General features: G+C 37.0%; 1 protein-coding gene across 1 annotated transcript in view; it reads left to right on the forward strand.

Annotated features, from left to right (window-relative positions):
* The window catches only part of MBNL3 (muscleblind like splicing regulator 3), a 70,653-nt gene extending 50,858 nt beyond the window's left edge, over positions 1 to 19,795 (forward strand). The window contains exons 3-9 of the mRNA XM_049766683.1: positions 5,308 to 5,502; positions 6,819 to 7,052; positions 11,803 to 11,953; positions 14,326 to 14,361; positions 16,736 to 16,830; positions 17,905 to 17,978; positions 19,778 to 19,795. Coding sequence (XP_049622640.1) covers positions 5,308 to 5,502; positions 6,819 to 7,052; positions 11,803 to 11,953; positions 14,326 to 14,361; positions 16,736 to 16,830; positions 17,905 to 17,961 — 768 coding nt within the window. The 3' untranslated portion in view covers positions 17,962 to 17,978; positions 19,778 to 19,795. The remainder of the gene's footprint in view (positions 1 to 5,307; positions 5,503 to 6,818; positions 7,053 to 11,802; positions 11,954 to 14,325; positions 14,362 to 16,735; positions 16,831 to 17,904; positions 17,979 to 19,777) is intronic.
* Positions 19,796 to 20,949: the final 1,154 nt, after the last annotated feature.

Consider the following 20,949-nt stretch of genomic DNA (forward strand, 5'->3'; position numbering starts at 1 on the left):
TCAATAACCCGGCTTCCCATATGGTCCCCCAAGCCAGGAGAGATTTCTGAGAGCATAGCCAGGAGTAAGCCCTGAGCATTACTGGATGTGCCCCCCCCAAAAAAGATGGATTAGAAATAGTCTCTATCTTTAAAAATGTTTTATTTACCTATATGTAGTAAGATCATTAACTAACATTTTTGTGATCTTCTTAATTTCTCATTTATCCCTGATTCTCCATGTTTGACAGTTTTGAGATTTTCTTTTTTTCCTCCTGTATACTTGTCCTTCTATTATTATGTAAGGCTTTGTTTTGCTTTGTTTTTATTATCATCTTTTTGTTGATGATAATTGAATCTTTGTAATTATTACCCTCTACATCTATTTATCCTGGACTTGCACTTTGGTATTTATAGTTTCCAGTCTTCCTGTGGATTCTTTTGTTGTTTCTGCTGCTGCTATTTTGTTTGGGGCCACTCCCAGCTCTGCTCAGGGTCTACACTTAGGAATCATGCCTGGCAGGCTTGGGGAACCCTATGGGATGCCTAGGAATGCTGGGGATTGAACTGAAGTTGGCAGCATGCAAGACAAGCACCCTACTTCCTGTACTATTTCTCTAGTCCCTTTCTATGATTCCTTCTAAGCTTTTGGCATCTCCACCCCAATGTTGAGTATCCATTTGACTTTTTTCAAATACTTCTCCTTTTCTAGTGAATGCAAAGTTAATTGGCCACTCTTACTACACAGTGGCTTACCAAATATTTTTCAAGTCAGTCATAAACTTCTAAGACATATTTCATGTGTCCACCCAACAGATTCTTACTTCTTAGGTGTTATACTGATTTATGTTTAGGTACTTCCTAAAGTAGTCATTATTACATAGTTGTGACTACTCCTCATCTTCTCTGGTGTCTTCTTTAACCAGATACCAGCAGATTTAAAGCATGATCTGTGTTCTACTGTATGTTGTAGTTAACTCATCCCTTTTGATTATTTGCTTTATTATATTTTTGATGCTAAGGATAAAACTCGGGCCCTCAAGCATGTGAGACATGTGCTCAGTCATTGAGCTACATCAATCGCCCCCACTATATTTGAATCTTTTTGTACAGTAATCTCTAGTGATCTTTGCCTGCCTGCTCAGAGAAGTAACTTTCTCTTACATCTCTGTTTAATAAAGTCAGAAAAGCAAACCTAGGTCATGGCTTTAACTATTAACTCTTGATTAAGTTTTCTTCTTGGGCCATAATTACTTATTCGTTATCCAGTACAGTCCATCCATAAAAACCAGTTAGCTCACATCTGTATGTAAAGTTGACTCTCAGTTATTTAGGATCAGTTAACTAGTAGGGAGGTTACATAAATCTCCTAAAATGTGCCCTTTCGGGGTGATGGTTAGGGACACAACTGGCAGTGCTCAGGGATGAGATCCAGCACTGCTCAGGTGTGACCCCATCAGTTCTTGGAGCACCATATGTTATGTTGGGAAATAGAACTTGGGTCAATGCAATAAAGACATTTACCTTAACCCTGGTGTCATCTCTTTGGCTCTCCAGTGTGCCACTTGGTCATTTCAGTTCACAGATCACTTAAAAGTATGGAGGTCACCATGGAAAACTTGTGAAATCAAGTTTATTCAGTTGTTCTCCATATGAACAGTTAATAAAGCTAATGGAACCTACAATGGTATATTTAAAGTGTGATTTGAACAAAAATATTTAACATGGTGATGCTGTATGGTTTAATATAGTGAAGTAACATTGTAGTACATAAATGCTTGTCAATGAGTGATAAATCTGAGATATTAAGTGTACTAGTAAATATTAAAAGTAACTACCTTTCTGGTATTCAAATGAAGTCAACAAATTATTACCCATTGTCAACTATCTTATAAAATAAAATGTTTTGCCCTCCACTTCTAGATAAGAGCTGAGAGAAAGGAAGGAAACCTCCATCATTACATTGACACGAGGCTGAGAATTGATAAGCTGTCTAAAATGCTTTGCATTCTTCCAATAATAAATGACTAGATATTATTGATGGCATTACAAATAGTTAGGTTCTTAAAAAAGATACTGTGATTGATTTAGCATGAAGTTTATTTTTTATATTTTTAAACTAGCTTCAGGAATAAACCATTTTAAATAATTTCTTGCCAATATTTCTGAAATGTGTATATAATCTAGACATATTTTGAGACAGTGTACCACTAAATTGTATTATGATTCAAAGATTTTAAAAAAATTCTTTCACTAATATATGGCTAAAATCTTTCCCTTAGAAGAGTCTAGCTTCTTGCTCTTCATTTTTAGCCACTCAATCATTATTCTAAAATCAGTTCAGAACCTTCATTTTAGTAATTTAGTAATTGTAAAGCATACCAGAAAACATTTTTGTATCGTATTTTTTGTATTTCTAAAGTCAAACTCATTCTACTTGTGGTGTCTTGCTGCAACTATCATATTCAGATCTGGAGACTTTATATATAATTAGTACTTTACTCCAGAAATTTATGGAGTACTTTTTTTAATCTTCCAAAATATAGTTTAGTAAAATTTTCCATAAGTGGGTATTTAGTGAATGTTTCAGACTTTGAAGGACAGGAAGCACAAAAGCTGAGCATTCAAGATAATAGCTGGAAAAACAGTACAGGGTTTTATGTGCTTGCCTTGCACGTGCTTACCGCAGTTCAACCGCTGGCTCTGCATATAATCTTGAACACAGAGCCACGCTTCTGTCCCAAGCACCTCTGTGTATGATCTCATCCCTTTCACCCTTACACACAAAGTGAATTTAAGGTAGGTACTTTTGTGGTACAAGAAACAACAGATATCCTCAACTTTTTGAAATAGAAGTCTAATGATGATAAGCATGGCAGAACTTGTTTATGGACTCTAGCATGTGAATATCCTACATTTCTCATGTGTTATGAAATAGTTTTCATTTTTCACTTTACCCTCACCATTTTGAAAAAAATTTAAAAAGCATTCTTAACATTCTGACTGTACAAAAACAAGATGAGCCAGATTTTCACTCAGAAATTTTTCGCTCAAAAACAAGGTTGGCCAGATTTTAGTTCAGATTTTTTGTCTTCAGCTTCTGAAACAGTAAGTCGATCAGTTCATGACCCTACACACCAAGATGCATTTCATTGGCTTTTATGCCTTCTAAGATCACATGCTACATATTTGTGCCCAGAGGATTTTTTTCCATGCTAAGTGTCTATACTCTATAGCATTCATTCGAGACTCAGAGAACTTCACAATTCCAAAAAGATGAGGCAATTTTATTCATTTTTAGGCAAGTCTTTTTAGGTACTGTGTAAGTCGCTGAGAACTCATGGAGCTTTCTGTTGTAGGTATTAATTACTGCTAGAGATACTGATTCAGAGGGTAAATGTGTTCACGTGACTTTTATTTGTAAAATCAGTTATTTATAATTTTGTTTTGGTTGGCTCCACATCACTGCTGCTCAGGATTTACTCCTATCTCTTTAGTGATTTTTTCCTGGCAGGCCTGGGGAACCTTACACAATGCTGAAGTTCCAACACAAGTCAGCAGAGTGCAAGGCAAGCACCCTCCCTACCTGTTGTTCTAGCCATTTCAGTACAGTTATATTTTTTTTAATTTTTTATTTTTAGTGATGAGAACAAAGATGCAAAGAAAGAGGACAAGGTAAAGTTACAGTGGAAGAACAATCACCCATAAACAGAATTCTCAGAAATCCCCTTGCTGATATCTGAACTTTGAACTATCAGCCAAAGAACTTTAAGAAAATTAACACAGAACCCATGTACAAATACTTTGTCCCTCAAGTCCCCAGATTGTAGTACATAATATTTCTTAGCACACAAAGCAATCTAAAGACATACAACTTATGTAACTCCTTAAACATTGAAGGCAAAGTACTTTTTTACACTTCCATGCACATGCATATTAGTTTAAGTTAACCTCAAAAGTTTAAGTGGGTTGTTTTTCTTAAGGATTAGAGTCAAAGGAGCACAGTAAAAACTGTGTTAGAGTGGCAATTATTGTTTGCATAGGCCCACCAAAATATGAGGGACATGGAAAGGAAAAGCCTTGGCCTAAATACAAGGAGACCCTACCCTGAAGTTTCCTGGCAGAAGACCAACTCTAGGCTCCAGGCAAACTAGTTTGTCCAATCCAAGTCACTGTAGTGCCATTACACTTTTATTTTTCACACAGTCTCTATTGTTGGTATCATGTTTCTGTATTAAAGATGGAAACTGCATATCCTACATTGCAGACAGGATGGTGCGGAGTGTCCTCTCATTTCACCTCACAATTAAAGGGCAATGCAGAGAGCCCTTTAAGCAGGTCGTTGTTGTTGTCAAGTTTTCTTAGTGTTAAGGGAAGTCTCTTTTGAGCAGGTTGATGTCAGAGCAGTGGTAGGGTCTTCCCTGGTAGAGGATTGCTTCCAGGTGTTGGTATATAAAACCTTGGATGTTTCTTAGATAGCTTCCCTGTTCAGGGGTGAATGGAGGATGCCCATTCTTCTGAGGCCTGTGCCTGGTCATTAGATCGATGTTCAGGGTGTAAGGTCCCATTTCCAATTATCTTTTATCACTCTTTATGCTTTTTATTTACGATTCAGAGAAAGAGCAACACTTCAAGTTCTAGAAAGAAAAGCTTTCCCATGTTTTCAAGTATGATTGAAGGAGTTATTCACAATAAATAGTTGATATATATTCAAGTGTCATTTCAGGTAAATTTCAGATAAAGAGAAGTCAGCTTCAGCCTATGAAACAACATATATAAAATAAATATTATCTCCAAACCAAATTGATAATACTGCAAGTAGGTCATTTGCCTTGCATTGGCTGACCTGTGTTCAGTCCCCAGCATCTCAGGTGATCCCCCAAGTACAGCCAGGAATAATTCTTGAGTGCAGAACCAAGAGTAAACTTGAGCACTATCGAATGTGCCCTCCAAGCCCCAAAATACATAAATAAATAAAATAAAGTTTATCTTATAAATCAGTTCACATTCACTCACCTGAGATTACGCGTGGGCTGCATTTTAGGTCGAGGGAGGATTAAGTTGTTTATTAAAGCTGAATGTGGGAGCTTGCATGATTTAACAGGTGACTGTTAGCAAAAGTTATACCTGGAGTTTTCAAATTCATGAAATGGAATAGCTACCCTGGGACCAAGGCGGTGAGAAAGCAGGAAAGTCCATTTGAAAAGAGGGAACTGAGAAACGTGCAGGTCTTAATATGGCTTGGGCTTTCTGACAGGAAAATACGTGTCCTAATAGGAAGAATCTGCTTATCTCTAACCCAGCTTTTTGCTCTCTCTTGAACACCCAGACTTCCTTTCCAATGGCTCCATCGCTTGCTGCAAATCCGACCATGACTTTCAATCCTTATGTGCCTCATCACGGGATGGGTATGATGCCTGCTGAACTTCTACCAAATCCTCCACCTGTTCTGATTCCTGGCAACGCAGCTCTCCCAATGGCAGGAACCACCGGTCTAAAACCAATGCGTTCAGATAAACTGGAGGTATTTCTGTAGAATTGTAGAATGTTTAAAGTAAATTTACTTTAGGAAATTGAATGAAATTGCTTAAGATTTTAGTGACAAAATTATGATGATAACTGCAAGGCAGATATTAACTTCACACACAAAGGAACCTTCTTAGAAGCTGATGTGCTCTTAACTTTTTAGCTTATGGAGTATAACTTTGGAACAATAGATTTTTTTTTGGTTTTTGGGTCACACCCAGCGGCACTCGGGTTACTTCTGGCTCTGTGCTGAGAAATCACTCCTGGCAGGCATGGGGGACCATATTGACTGCCAGGATTCGAACCAATAAGTCCTGGATTGGCTGCATGCAAGCAAATGCCTTACCTCTGTGCTATATCTCCGGCCCCAACTTTGGAAAAATCTTAAACGTTTTGCTATTGCAATGATAGCTGTCATGAGGTGCATTGACTCTGTTGTATAGAAAGTCAAAGAATATCTTAGCATACCCAGGTTTTAACTATGCATCTTATTTGCTAAGGTACAGGGATTTTCATGAGAGTGTTTTTACACTGGATCTTAGCTTTGCAGACTTGGATTATTCTGTTAATGTGTTTTTCTACTAGCGCAAATTATCAAACTGGAAAAAAAAAGAGTAGACAAATTTGCTGCCTTATAAGAGGAGAATAGAAATGAATCACATCATGTTGTAACCTTTCTCTATTTTAAGAATGATGTTCTAAATAATAATAAGCCTTGATGCCTAAGAAAAGAAAAATCTAAAAGAAATGTCAAACATATTTTTGATTTATGGAAGTTCTCAGTCTTCCCTTAACTGTTCATAAACTGAAATAAACAAATAGTCCATTTCTTATAAAATCAGCAACTCCTTAAATGTGTGGTAATATACTGTAATGTTATTATGAAACTGAGTTATGTTTTATAAAATGGCTATGTGAAGACTACATTGCTAAAGACTCATTTTAGACTGACAAAATAAATGTGTCTTAAAAAAATAAGTGCTTTTTGAAAACAGTTAATTATTCTGTGGCTTGTATATTAACTGGAGGACTCAAAACTGATTTGCTTTGATAATCGTAAAGATTTTTATTTCAATAGAAGGCAGAAAACTTTTGTTTGGAGGGAATGGAATTTTTTCCAGGAATATAAACACTGTCTCTGTTTACATTTCAGTGAACCTGAGTTTACATTATTGTCAGCTTTGTAAATTTCTCACAGATCAATGACAAAATAATGGTGCAGTTCTCCATTCAGTTGCAAAATAAATCAAGCCAATTACTTTCCAGTTATCAATGTGATGTGTTGTTTTGTTTTTCCTTTTTTTTTTCTGTAAGGTTTGCCGAGAATTTCAGCGTGGAAATTGTACCCGTGGTGAGAACGATTGCCGCTATGCTCACCCCACAGATGTGTCCATGATTGATATCAGCGATAATACTGTGACAATCTGCATGGATTACATTAAAGGCCGATGCTCCCGGGAGAAATGCAAATATTTTCATCCTCCTGCTCACTTGCAGGCCAAACTCAAGGCAGCTCATCATCAGATGAACCAGGCTGCTGCTGCAATGGTAAGCATAGGCCTGGGACATGTGGAAATTATTTTGGGACACAAATGATTAGTCCTTCTTTGAGGCCAGAGAGATAGCATGGAGGTAAGGCGTTTGCCTTTCATGCAGAAGGTTATTGGTTCGAATCCTGGCATCCCATAGGGTCCCCCGTGCCTGCCAAGAGCGACTTCTGAGCATGGACCCAGGAGTGATCCCTAAGCGCTGTCAGGTGTGACCCAAAAACCAAAAAAAAAATGATTAGTCCTTCTTTAATTTGTCTCAGATCCTATCACTATAATAGTCTTAAGTAGTCATAAATGAATCTTAGTATCTCCATCCAAGGTTAAAAGGCAGGCAGACAAGAGACAATAGCCAGACCAACTATTTATTTGACTTTATTCACTGTCATTTTCTCAAGAGAATTTCTTGTAAAAGATTAGTGGGTTTAATAAACTTTGCTTTTCCTTTACTCTTCAGAAAAAGGGCATTGCATAATTGAAACAGCAAGTTACTTCTGAGTAGCTTTTATAGCCTAACTAACCTTAATATACTTAAAAGGCAGAAGGTTGCCTCTCTGCTCTTTGAGACAACACTATGGCATTTTTGCTAATAAGATCCTGAATGCCTTTTCGAAACAGAAGATTTGCAAAGTAGGACTGTAAACAGGCTCTCATTTGGGTAACAGTAAGTTTTTCTCTCTCTCTTTTTCCTCTGGTGGAGTGATTTAAAAGTCAGAGACAGTAACCAGCTGGGGTGGAAATGGGTGGGGGTCAGGCTATATTCTATGTGATTAGGATAAGAGGTCTGGCTGTTGAATTGACATTTCAAGTCTATTTCGGAGAAATGTTAGTTCAACTTGACACTGAACTGTAGGAGGTAAAAAGTATTAGTATACTGCTACAATATAATAGGTGAAAAAACAGGAAGTGTGATTTTTTAATTAATATATTGATTTAATACCATGATTTCAAACATGTTTCTATTTGGGTTTCAGATGTAAAAAGTACACCCCCTCTTCACCAGTGCAACCTTCTCACCACCAATGCCCCCAACTCCTCCTCCCTCACCCCCTGCCTGTATTTGAAACAGGCATTTTACTTCTCTCACTCACTTGTCGTGATAGTTGTTAGTGTAGTTATTTCTCTAACTGCACTCACCACTCTTTGTGGTAAGCTTCATATCATGGCCAGTTCTTCCAGCCTTTATCTCTGTTGTCTCTGGGTATTATTACAATAATGTCTTTTATTTTTCTAAAATCCTATAGACGAGTGAGACGATTCTGTGTCTATCACTTTCCCTCTGACTCATTTCATCAGCATAATAGTCTCCATGTTCATCCATGTATAGGAAAACATAATGACTTCATTTTCCTTGACATCTGCATAGTGTTCCATTGTGTATCTGTGCTACAGTTTCTTTAGCCACTCTTCTGTTGTTGGGCATCTTGGTATTGGAATAAAGACAGAACCTCAGATCAATGGAATAGATTTGAGTATTCAGATAATGTTCTCCATACATATAATTAATCTTTGATAAAGCGGTAAGAAATGCAAACTGTAGCAAGGAAAGCCTCTTCAACAAGTGGTGTTGGGAAAATGGGTCAGCCACATACACAAAAGCAAACTCAGGCCTACATCTAACACTATGCACAACAGTCAAATCCAAATGGATTAAAGACCTTGATATCTGACCCATAACCTTAAGATATATAGAGTAATACGTAGGTAAAACACCCCATGACATTGTGACTAAAGGCATCTTCAAGGAGGAAACATCATTGTTCAAACAAGTGAAAGCAGAGATAAACAATGGGACTACATTAAACTGAGAAGGTTCTGTACCTCAAACTAGGATAGATAGGCCACCCACGGAATGGGAGAAACTATTCAACCAATACCCATCACATAAAGGGCTAACATCTAAGATATACATGATACTAACAGAACTTGACAAAAAAATCTAACCCCATTAAAATATGGGGAGAAAAAAAGAACAGACACTTCCTCAAAGAAGAAATATAAATGACCAAAAGGCACATGAAAAAAAATTGTGCTGCACATCACTAATCATCAGGGAGATGCAAATCAAAACAATGAGGTACCATCTCATGCCACAAAGACAGGCACACCTCAAAAGGAGCAGAAAAATCAGTGCTGGAGGAGATGTGGGGAGAAAGGAACTTTCATTCACTGCTGGTGGGAATGCCATCTAGTCCAGTCTTTCTGGAAAACAATATGAAGATTCCTCAAAAAATGGGAAATTGAGCTCCCAGATGATTCAGCTATACCACTCCTAGAGATATATACCCTAGGAATACAAAAATGCCCTCTGCACACCAATGTTCATTGCAGGTCTATTTACAATAGCCAGAATCTGGAAGTCTGATTTCTTAAGTTTGTCCTGAATGTGAATTATTTTGATGGATTGCTCACTAATTCTTTTTGCTCTTGCATCTCTTCTTTTGTAATAGGGTTATAACAACACAATAAGAGGGACCGGAGCGATGGCACAAGTGATAAGGCATCTGCCTTGTGCGCGCTAGCCTAGGATGGACAGCGGTTTGTTCCCCCTATGTCCCATATGGTCCCCCAAGGCAGTAGTGATTTTTGAGCACATAGCCAAAAGTAACCCCTGAGCATTACCGGGTGCCGCCCCCCCCCCCAAAAAAAAGCAATTAGCCTCCTGAAAATTAATGTTTCTTGGGGCCAGAGCAATAGTATATCAGGTAGGGCACTTGTCTTATACACTGCTAACCCAGGTTCAACCCATGGCACCTTTTATGGCCCTCTGTGCACAGCCAAAATTGACTCGTGCATAGAATAGAGCTCCATATTTTCATGTAGATAATTAAACATTATGTCTAATAAGTCTTCATCCTTGGGTATATTAATGGCAAGTTTCTTTTTAATAGTTGATCAAAGTCTTAGTTGTAACGTCAAATTGACCCATTGAGGGCTGGCTTGATAGCAGGTAGGGCATTTGCCTTTCATGCAGCTTACCCAGATTCGATCCCTAGTATCCCATATGGTCCCCCAAGCCTGTGAGGAATGACTGCTGAGTGTAGAGCCAGGAATAACCCCTGAGTGCTAGTGGGTGTGACTCAAAAAACAAAAAAAAATTGATCGCTGGTAATTGGTTTAAAGTAAGATATGGGGCTGGAGTGGTGGCGCAGAGTGGTAGGGTGTCTGCCTTGCACATGCTAGCCTAGGATGGACTGCGGTTTGATCCCCTGGCATCCCATATGGTCATCCCAGTCAGGAGCTATTTCTGAGCACATAGCCAGCAGTAACCCCTGAGCATTACCGGGTGTGACCCCCCAAAAAAACCCAAAAAAGTAAGCTTCAACAAATAGGACTTAATGAAGAAGTTTAAGATTTTTCTTTTTTAATATTTTGGTTTATACATATACATCTATATATATAATATTTATTTAAGCGCTATGATTGTAGTTGATTTTCAATCATGAACAGAATACCCCCCTTCATCAGTGCAACATTTGAAGGGATCTATGTAAATGAGAAGTTTATCCTACTTGTATTCATGTGGGTGTGGTATGCTCAGGTTGATTTAGTTGAATGCTTGTATGTATTTAATCAATGTGTCTGGAGAATTGATCATAGGCAACCAAAGAAAACAGTGATAGATATCTTTAGGCCTCCAGTATCCACGGGAATGTCAGGATGTGTCTCTTTTGGCATTAGGAAGGGTAGTTTTTCAGCACAAATATTCCTGTCATTAGAATTTGGAGCATACTTAATTTTGGGGGGGTTTTCTTGGTTTTTGTGTCACACCCAGCAGCGGCTCTCAGGGTTTACTCCTGGCTTGACGCTCAGAAATCGCTCCTGGCAGGCTCAGGGGACCATATGGGATGCCAGGATCTGAACCACTGTCCTTCTGCATGCAAAGCAAACACCTTACCTCCATGCTATCTCTATGGCCTCAGCATACTTAATTGTTATTGCTGGTCCATGTTATATAAATAGTGTACAATTTGCCGAGGAAATAAAAATGTAAAGTAATGTTAATGAATTTGATCCTAAAGCAAGTTTGAGTATTATAAGCACAGTGGGATTTTGAAGGGATTGTACACACGAAAGGAAGCTTTTAAAATGCTGAGAATTAAACCTTAGGCAGACTTAACAATGCAAATGGTATACCCCAAAATGCAGAGCAGGCCTCTATAAATGAGAATTGCACATATTGTGCCATCTATAGTAACTGCGAAAGTGGGAAGAGGATAATTTATTGTTTTTCTTATTTTAGTTGGGAAATAGACTATTTGAATCTGCAGTTCTTTCATAAATTGTATTATGTCTTATAATACTGCTGGATGTTGTAACAGCAGCACACTGTTGATCACCTGAGTCATATCAGAATTTTAATTGGCAGACAGTTCTTTCCTGCTATATCTATTTATTCAACTAGTATAATTTTAATAGACGAATATACAAGCATTTCCAAGATGTTAATTTTATAAGATTAGTTGGTGTTAATTGCTTCCTATTGCGTTCTTCCCAAGTGATGAATGGTCATTTTTATTTGCCTAAATGACTGAGGTTAAAATGTACTCCCTACCCTTATTTGTGAATTTTCTGTTTGGGATTAAGAATTGCTTCATTACTTTACTTGGTTTTTGGCTGTGTGGCCACTGCTCATTGAATGCCTTGGGTGATGTTGACCTTGCAAAAGTTCCTCAGATAAGTATAACTTGTTTGGTTTAAATACAGTCTTTACTTTCTTTGCTACTATTTAGTAATTTGTCCTCTCATAGGCCCTTCCACCTGGTACAATTCAGCTGATGCCAAAGAGAACACCAATTGACAAGGCTAATGGTGCCACCCCGGTCTTTAATCCCAGTGTTTTCCACTGCCAACAGGCTCTGACTAACCTGCAGCTCCCACAGCCGGCATTTATCCCTGCAGGTATGAACTGGGCTATAAGCATGTGGGTTTAATGATTTTGTGAATGTGTACAGTGCACACTGCCTTTCACAGAGCTTTCATGTAAGGAACATCCACAAGTATTTTGATGAAAATCAAGACTATTTGGGAATGCTTAATATGCTAGTTTTTAGAACAAACCATTTTGCTTTTGTGAAGCATTGTTACATTTTTTGTTGTGTGTCCATTAATTTATAATATGATGACATCTCAAGGGCTTAAACGTCCCTTTTGAGATGATAACATCTCAAACTCCCTATGGAACTGTTACCACACCCACCAACGAAGTTCCAGTACCATCCCTCCACTTGTACTTGTTTGTACTCCACCTCTACTTATTTCTCTCATGTGTCCTCACTTTTCCATGTGGCAGCCACCACAGATTTTACTGAGTCAAGAAATTCATTTTACTGTTTCTTGTCGTTTGTTTTAGTTATTCATACTCCACATGAGTTAAACCATCCGGTCATTGTCTTTTACTTCCTTACATATTTAACTTATCATAACACCTCAAAGTCCCATCCATTTTGTCCCAATGGGCACAGTTTCCTCTTTTATTTCTTGTTCTGTTTTGGGAACACACCCAGTTGCACTCAGGGCTTACTCCTGACTGTGAACTCAGGGATGACTCCTGGTCAGCTCAGGGGCCATATGTGATGCCAGGGATCGAACCCAGGTCAGTCATGTGCAAGGCAAGTGCTGTCCCCACTGTGGCTCCAGTTTCCTCTTTTTTAATGGTAGTGTGATGTTCCACTGAGTATATTATACATATATGTATGTACATGTATATATACAAACATAAGGAACTTAAAGACATTGTGATCATTTTGTCTGACTCCATGTTTTGGTGATTGTGAATAGTTTTGCTATGAACATAGGAGTGCAAATATCCCTTTGAATTGCTGTTTTAATGTCTTTTGAATAAATGTCTAGAAATGCTATCACCAGATCATATAAATTTCTATTTTTAATTTTAAAGGAATCTCTATTCCATGAAACAACTGGTTTTCTGTGATTTCTGAAAAGTAATGGTTTTAAACCAAACCAGGAGAAATGGTTAACATTTCTCTTTTGTAGCATTTTATTATTTTTGCTTCCTATGATCAAAGCACTTGGTTCGATCTCAAACTAATTCCTTGACTCTTAGGTATTACTTTTCACAAATACTGATTTATGCTCTGAGACCATCTTTCTCAACTTCAGCACTGCAAAAAATGTAGTACATACACTTTTGCTATTCTAAGAGTAATTATAACATTTTCCTTAGATTTATATTATATAGTATAAGACAGTAAGTAGATAAAAATATAAAACATCATTTTTATTTTAAAATATTGAACGATGTAGTACTAATAAGTACTTCTCTTACTAAGTTATATGAAAAATAAGAGTTATATTGTATTTCCCTGAACTTTATGGCATTCATATTTTATTTCTTCCTTCATTTAAGTACTTATACTAGAATAATAGTTCTGCACTAAATTGTATAGAAGATATTATGGCATAATTTTATTCAAACAAATGTTATATATGAGAAAAATAATGCTTCTCCCATGATTCAGTAGTTTGAGAATCAGTGGCCTCCTGATTTGGAAACCTATTAAGTGAAAATAACACATACTTTAAAAATATTATTTTATAAATCCTTGTTAATGCTATAAATTAACTAAACACATAGGATTCTACACCTAGAATTCAAAAGAACCCTGTTGGTAAATAGATAAGTTGATTGGTTGATTAATTCGAAAGAAGACATAACCCCCAGAATTTTTTGGTATTAATGAACACATAACAGGATATTGTTTACAATGTCCAATTTTTCTACAAATTTTAGACTTCTTTGTTTAATTTGCTGCACGTAAAGTCTATTTTTATAAGTAAAAGTGATAAATTTATCCTTTACCCATATAAGTATTAGTACAAACATCTACGGTTGAGAGACCATCACAATTAGACAGTATAACAACTAAAGCACTGGCCTTGGCCATTCCTAGTTCCTAGTTTAGTCCATTCCTGACTCAATCCTCAGCACCACATACCAGCTTCGTGATATGTGAGCCCACCAGAAGTGATCTCTAAACAAATAGTCAGGAGTAAGCCCTGAGTACCACTGCATGTGGCGCCCTCAAATAAAGTATTTGTTTTTATACCTAAGAATCTGAGAATTACTTTGATGTCTCACATTTGTGATCTTAAAGCTAAACTGCAATGATAAACATTCTGGATGCCTGGGTTTGCATGTGCTGATTAATAGGAAAATGAATGTCTTTCTAGTGAACAATGATTCTTGTCAATAAATCTTTAATAATGAAATCTTTTTTCTTTACTTTTTCGCTTTGCTGCCTGGTGTACAGGGCCAATAATGTGCATGGCACCCACATCAAGTATGGGTAGGTTTTGAACCAAAATTCTCAACTTATTCTGATCTTGAACAAAATAATATGCTTTCTGTTGTGTCTAAGGAAATTGATGAGTGATTGAATGTTGTGATTGGTTTTTTCTTTGAGAATTTGGAGTCATGTTGCATTGTTTCTTTATGCCTTTATGAAATAATAATAGTCATCCTCTTGAATCTTAGAGTTTGCCACTATAGCCAAATACTGATGCTACCATTTCTCTATTTGCACCATCAGAATTATTGCTGAAATACTTGAAACATTTCCTTACCTAGCTAGAACACAGTGTTTTTCTTTTTAACTTTCCATCTTTTACTGTGAATTCATAGGCAAATGCAAATGTTTTATTGATAAAGTACTAAAAACTCTTTGCCTTCCCACCCAAAAAGGTTACCAGTAACAGCTGAGATAAGTATTCAATACTCAGCTCTTTATAAAGGAATTAAACCTACATTCTATAGTCATGATAGAAACAATAGAGTCCAGGATCAAGCACTGTATACAGAAGAACAAGGCACAAAAGAATGATTTCACAGTGACTCTTTGGCAGCATTTACTTATCTTTTCAGCAACTGATTACATACTTAATTTCTTTAGGCACAAGTACAAATGGGAGTCATTGTGAAGCTATTTTATACACCTCTGATACTGAAACAGACACTAGAAATGTGCTTGTTTTACCTTTAGAAATATGTAGGGAGCTCAGGGGAATAAGACCAAGTATAGACCAATAGAAATGGTCCTGCCCCTCCCTCTCATCTCATATGCAAGTAGATCCTTTCCTTCTTCTAGAGTTTGCAACTTCTTGATCCCACCCCTTGAGTCAACCAGAGTATGTGCAGAGCCCTCCCAAATGACTCAACAGGGCTGGGCAAAACAGAAGGTCCAACTGATAAGCCCCTTCTAGCAGCTCTTCATCAGCAGAGTAGGATAAGAGCCCTGGGGCAGGGGCAGGCCTCTGTTACTGAGGGATTGGCTGCCTCACCTAGGGAAAAAATGGTTTCCCTTGACACTGACTGAGGGAGCATTGCAAGTATGTGATTAGAAGAACAGATACCTGCAAGCTTGTGAAGTGTGTCTCAGTCTTCACATTCCTCAGCTGTGACTCCCTTGTCCCTTCACTTAAGTGAAGTCTGCCTAGGAATGCAGACTGCATGCTTTAGGGGTCTTCTTTGTCCACAGTGGCTGTGCTTCCACAGGGACAGCAAGTAGTTTTGGAATTGGCATGCACTACAGTGAGAGGTGGTCCTAGGTAAGGGAGAGATGTCTAGAATGGATGTATCATTAGAATAAATCCCAAAAGACCACCCAATTCCCTGTCAGTCACCACAAGGGGTGGCCCCTTGAGTGTGATCACTATTGGTTTCTTCCTCTCTGGCTGTCACCTTCCTGGTAAGCTTTCAGAAAAATCTGAATTCAACTAGTGTAAACATAAACGATCATATGCATGCTTGCCATCAGACACTGCCATTCACACTTTTAATTCCTTGGTGTGCTTTTCAAAATGAGTTTGAAAGGAGAAAGGGGTTGAAAAAGCTTTCACAATGAGATAGAAACTAGGAAAAAAAGGCAAAGCAGAGCTTGCTGATAGATATACTGCAGCTGCTCACCATTGTGGCTGTAGTAATTGCTATGAAGACAAGACTTTGTTGGATATTTACTATGCAGTACCCAATGGATGTGTTTGATAAGTAGCCAAAATTTCCAAGGTGGTTGACAGACTCAAAGCCTGTATTCATAGTCCAGTGTGTTCTTAATATCTGCTCCCCTCCCAGATACCTACCAATTGAGCTACCATTCTTTGTGCATACAGTTCAGGTAAGTAAGCACATATATAACATATATAAGTATGCACGTATATAACTGTCCCTTTGCACCTGCAAGTCCAGTGACAGTCCTCACTTCTGTCAGTTAGTAAACCCAACCACCAGTTCACAATTCCCTAAAGCCTTTTCAGATAAGCAATGCAGTAACTTCTCTGCTCAATTAACTATTCACATGGAACAGCCTTGATAAAGTCAATGTTTATGTGCACCTGTTATAATCCCGTTGGAAACATGGATCTTTTGTATTGACTACAATGCGATTCTGCACCCCCCCAAAATCTTTAGGTTTTGAACGTGATTGTGTTTTCTTTAATAGTAATTATAATTGGCTTTCCCCTTTTCTCTTTTTAAATTTTACCTCCTTCCATGCTGTGTTGCTTTGCACTGACTATGATTGCATGTTGCATCCTGGTGTCTTCATCATGATGATGTCACATGGCTTGTTGCTGTGATGCCTACCACGCCTCATTCCGTCGTTTATATCATGGTTACATAAATGTTCCACCTTCCTATGTGTTGCTTCCGTGGTTTCCTACTGAAAGTGCCCATGATGCACGGTGCTACATCTTCCACTGTGTCTGCAGCAACAGCACCTGCCACCAGCGTTCCCTTCGTTGCAACAGCTACTGGCAATCAGGTTTGGCCATTTCTTTCCCCTTTACACTACAGTGTAAGCCACAGTATATGCTTTTGGATTGGTGAGAGACACTGGTCTAAATTTTTATGTATTTCTGAAGTTCTTAGATTTAGAATTTCTATTTTTGTGTATAGTCTCAAGGAATAAGTCTGCCTTGCTACCCATAAGATGAATCGGCAGAGTTTTCCCACTTTTGTTGTTATTATTGTTTTGGGGCCACACCCAGAGGTACTTAATATTTACTCTTGGCTCTGAGCTCAAGAATCACTCCTGATGGTGTTCAGAGGAGCATATGGGATGCCCGAGTTTGAACCCGGGTCCACTTCTTGCAAGTCAAGAAAGCACCTTACTATCACTCTGGCCTAGTTTTCTCACTTTTTATCTGTAACCAGATGTCACTTTTAGTATGCTATGTATAAAATTACTACTATTGTGCCAATCCTCAAATGTGCATACTGAAAACATTTCTTAAAAAATTTCCTTATTAGATAAGAGGATGATTTTGTGTTATCTTACTATCTTTTATGGTTGTTTTGTTTGATCTTCCACTTATTATAACGATGATCTTTACCTTTAGATCCCCTGGAAAGAAAGCATAATAACACATTTCTTTCCAAGGCACAGAAAACACTATTAGTACCCAGTGATTAAGACAGATATCCCTTCTCATGATGGCAGTATATGTGCTTGAGTTGTTTTGATTTTTAGTTGCATTAGGTATTTAAAGGCAGGTTATACATTTACAAAACATATTGTGAATTTTTGAGAAATTGAAAGGAGATACATAAAATAACGGTGTAATATTGCAGCTAGCTTGCCTCAGCAAAGTAGTAACTATGCTTAAAGCATGGCATGTTCCCCAGCTATTTCAACATACAAGTATGATAGCCATTAGATTTATTGGGGAGACGAAATGCATTTTGATTTGTACTATGCAAAATTAGCTGCTAGTGGATACAATCAATAGGTCTAAATTTTTCTTTGAAATAGATGATTATTATGCCCAAACAATTAAGAAAGTACATAAAATTCTCTAAAATCAATTTTAATCTAAAATCTTTTTTACCACTATAGATACCCCAGTTATCAATAGATGAACTGAATAGCAGCATGTATGTTTCACAGATGTAGAAGTTACCAATAGAACAGTAAGTTTCTTTAAGTATTAAAATAAATGCTATCTTTAGGTTATATCCTTTTTCGAAACAACTGCTTTTGCTTAAGGTGTGGGTAAATATTATATTACTAGCTATTGCTTATAACCTATGGCATGTTAAAGCATTACAGGTTTTTCCCAAATGAAATGTGGAATGCAAATATATTTTTATGGAAATTCCAGTTTTGTATATGAAAGTGACAGCTAGCACTGTATTTTTTCCAAGGAGCTTGCACATTCTGTGTTTGCCCATTATTAAAGTGGCGCCCATCACTGTTGGATTTTAATTCTTTTTATGTATTTTAGCTTGAGTTTTTATTAAAGTCAGATTAAGTCGTTTTGTTAGTTTTCTTGACATAATTTCTCAAAGACAGAAAACAATAGGCTTCTCCTCTAACAACATAGAAAGTAGCGCTTTTGTACAGTCTGCCATTTTGTTGCTTTCCATGTAAGTCTATCAGAATTGCTTCAGTCTTTTTTATTGTTTTTGAGTTTTGAGTGACATAACAATCATTGTCATTAATCATTTTCATTCAAACCGTGGTTTTTAAATGTAAGTTTTTTTTATTTCTGCATTGCTCTAGAATCCCTTTGCCTCATCCCGAAACTAATATAATAGCACACACCTAATTCGAGTTCTTCATTCGCAACACATCACTTCGTGGGTAGGAGACGTTTTTCGACCACATTTAGTGGTGCTTAGGACTTACTCCTGGCTCTCTGTTCAGGAATTACGCCTGGGTGATGTTCAGGAGACCATAGATGGTTCCATGAATCAAATCATGCAAGCAATCTTTCCACTATACTGTCTCTCCAGGAAAGTCTTAAGACTTTAGATATCATCACTTGTTACAAAAACTTATTGTCATAAAAATAAATGCACCAACCTGGTTGCAAACATTGATCACTAAAAGTTTGAAGTCATCACAACTTTGTTTTGGCAAAGGAGAACACAATTCCATTTTCCAATATTGCATGCTAGTATTTCTTCCCTACTGAAGCCCAAGAGGCTCTGAAATCTGGAAAAAGCCTGTACTTTAAAGACAGTCATGCTACTTCAGTAGTAAGGAACGTTTAAAAAACCAACATTTTAAAACACGAAATTCAGTATTTTAGTCAATAAATGAAATAACCAGCTGTAACAGTTATTGCTGTTACTAATTATGGTTACTATAGTAGCTTTATGTTTATCATTTGGGAGTAGCAACAAATATTATAATAAAGGTTTTTAGCAAACACGTATCAATCAGATTCTCAGAATCTGTTGCACATCAAGGTAAATAAAAGTTGCCAAATGTAAATATATATTCAGCAAAACATGTTTTTGTCCACAAATAAAGTTCAAAAATAGAATTATATATCCTATATACCTAGCTCTCACATATAGTTTATTTCTGCATGACTCTGAAATAGTCAGATAGAAAATTTAATACTTGCATGTTCTAAATATTTATTGTTATATAAATATGTGTATATATATTCCGTGTTGAAGGACATAAATGTATGGATGAATGTTTTGTCAGAAAGTTTTAGAATCGTGTCAATAATGCTTAAGCCACTGAGTATATCTCTGTTAACTTAGAAACATTATCCACATTAGCGCTCATGGACAATTGATTTTCATGATTTATGACTCTTTGCCATTTCCAAATGGCACTTTAGATGCAGAGTATGAAATTTAAAATGGGGAAATGTCTTGGTGTAGCTCACACATATAACTGGAACCAGAACCAAGTATCCCAACGCTAAATTCAATAACCCTTTAATATTTTTCACTCTTGTCTATTTCAGTTCAAGTTCTGAGCAGCAGCAGACCTGTGAGAAATCGAAATCGCTCTGTGAGAACCTTCATTCAACCTCTCTACATATATTCTCGTGTGTCTTCTTCTGGCAATACAATAAGTGTGGTGCATACAATATATTAAACGATACAAGCATAACAGCCAACAAATTCAAACAAAATATCAGAGCACTACATAATCAATGGTTATGTCAAAACAAAATATAAGCTGAATTACCACAAGCTCTTATATGAAATTATTAGGTAGTTTGTGACCATGACATTTAGTGATTTGTTAACGTTCTTTGTTGTGGTTTCCGATAACTGTTACGACAAATGAATCTCTACAGTTTATTATTTACTGTGCATCTTTGGTGGATAAATATTCATCTGTTTTGGAAGTGTTAACTTGTTTTGTTTACACAGTTTATTGGGTTGGTGTAGAATGTAGCAGATACAGCCAATACCTTTTTCTCATTATTGTATTGTGATGTATTGAATTAAGGTTTTACATACCACAGTGATTTGTAACATATTTTGGTGTTTAATTTCAGTATGTTATTAATGGTAAAGAGAAACACACGTGCTTAGAAAATGACAGGTTTATGTTTATATGCTCTCTCTAGAGAGTAATTCTGTAGGAGAGGACATTTAAAAAGCCTCACTTTGAGTGGGCAGTGAACCTGTTCTTAAATAATGCATATAATTTTATCAGTAGATAAGACCCTGTATTATTACATCACAATACTAGAGTTTTTGTGTGAGGGAAGTAATTAACCACAAAAACCCACAGGAAACTTCTTTAAAGATAAATCCCTACTTTCTCTCCTTAAGCAGCTTAAAAACAAGGATTTGCCTTTAAATGAATATCTCAGCATTTATACTAAACTATGTAAAGTGCCCATTACATTGTGTGTGTGTGTGTGTGTGTGTGTGTGTGTGTGTGTGTGTGTGTGTGTGTGTGTGTGTGTAGGTAGCTCCCGGATTCGATTTCCTAGGTTGGTTGAGTATCTAAAACTGAGCCATTTGTCATCTTTAGCTGAGAATTAGTACCTGGAAATTTAAAGATATGCAAATTACAGTTTATAAATTTAACAAGGAGATGGAGACTTGGAGATAGCTTTAATATAGTGGAGAAAAGTGTACCAATCGTTGTTCTGTCACCTTTTACCAAATGCCATTT

This window comes from Suncus etruscus, chromosome X, assembly GCF_024139225.1.
Source record: "Suncus etruscus isolate mSunEtr1 chromosome X, mSunEtr1.pri.cur, whole genome shotgun sequence".
Taxonomy (NCBI): domain Eukaryota; kingdom Metazoa; phylum Chordata; class Mammalia; order Eulipotyphla; family Soricidae; genus Suncus; species Suncus etruscus.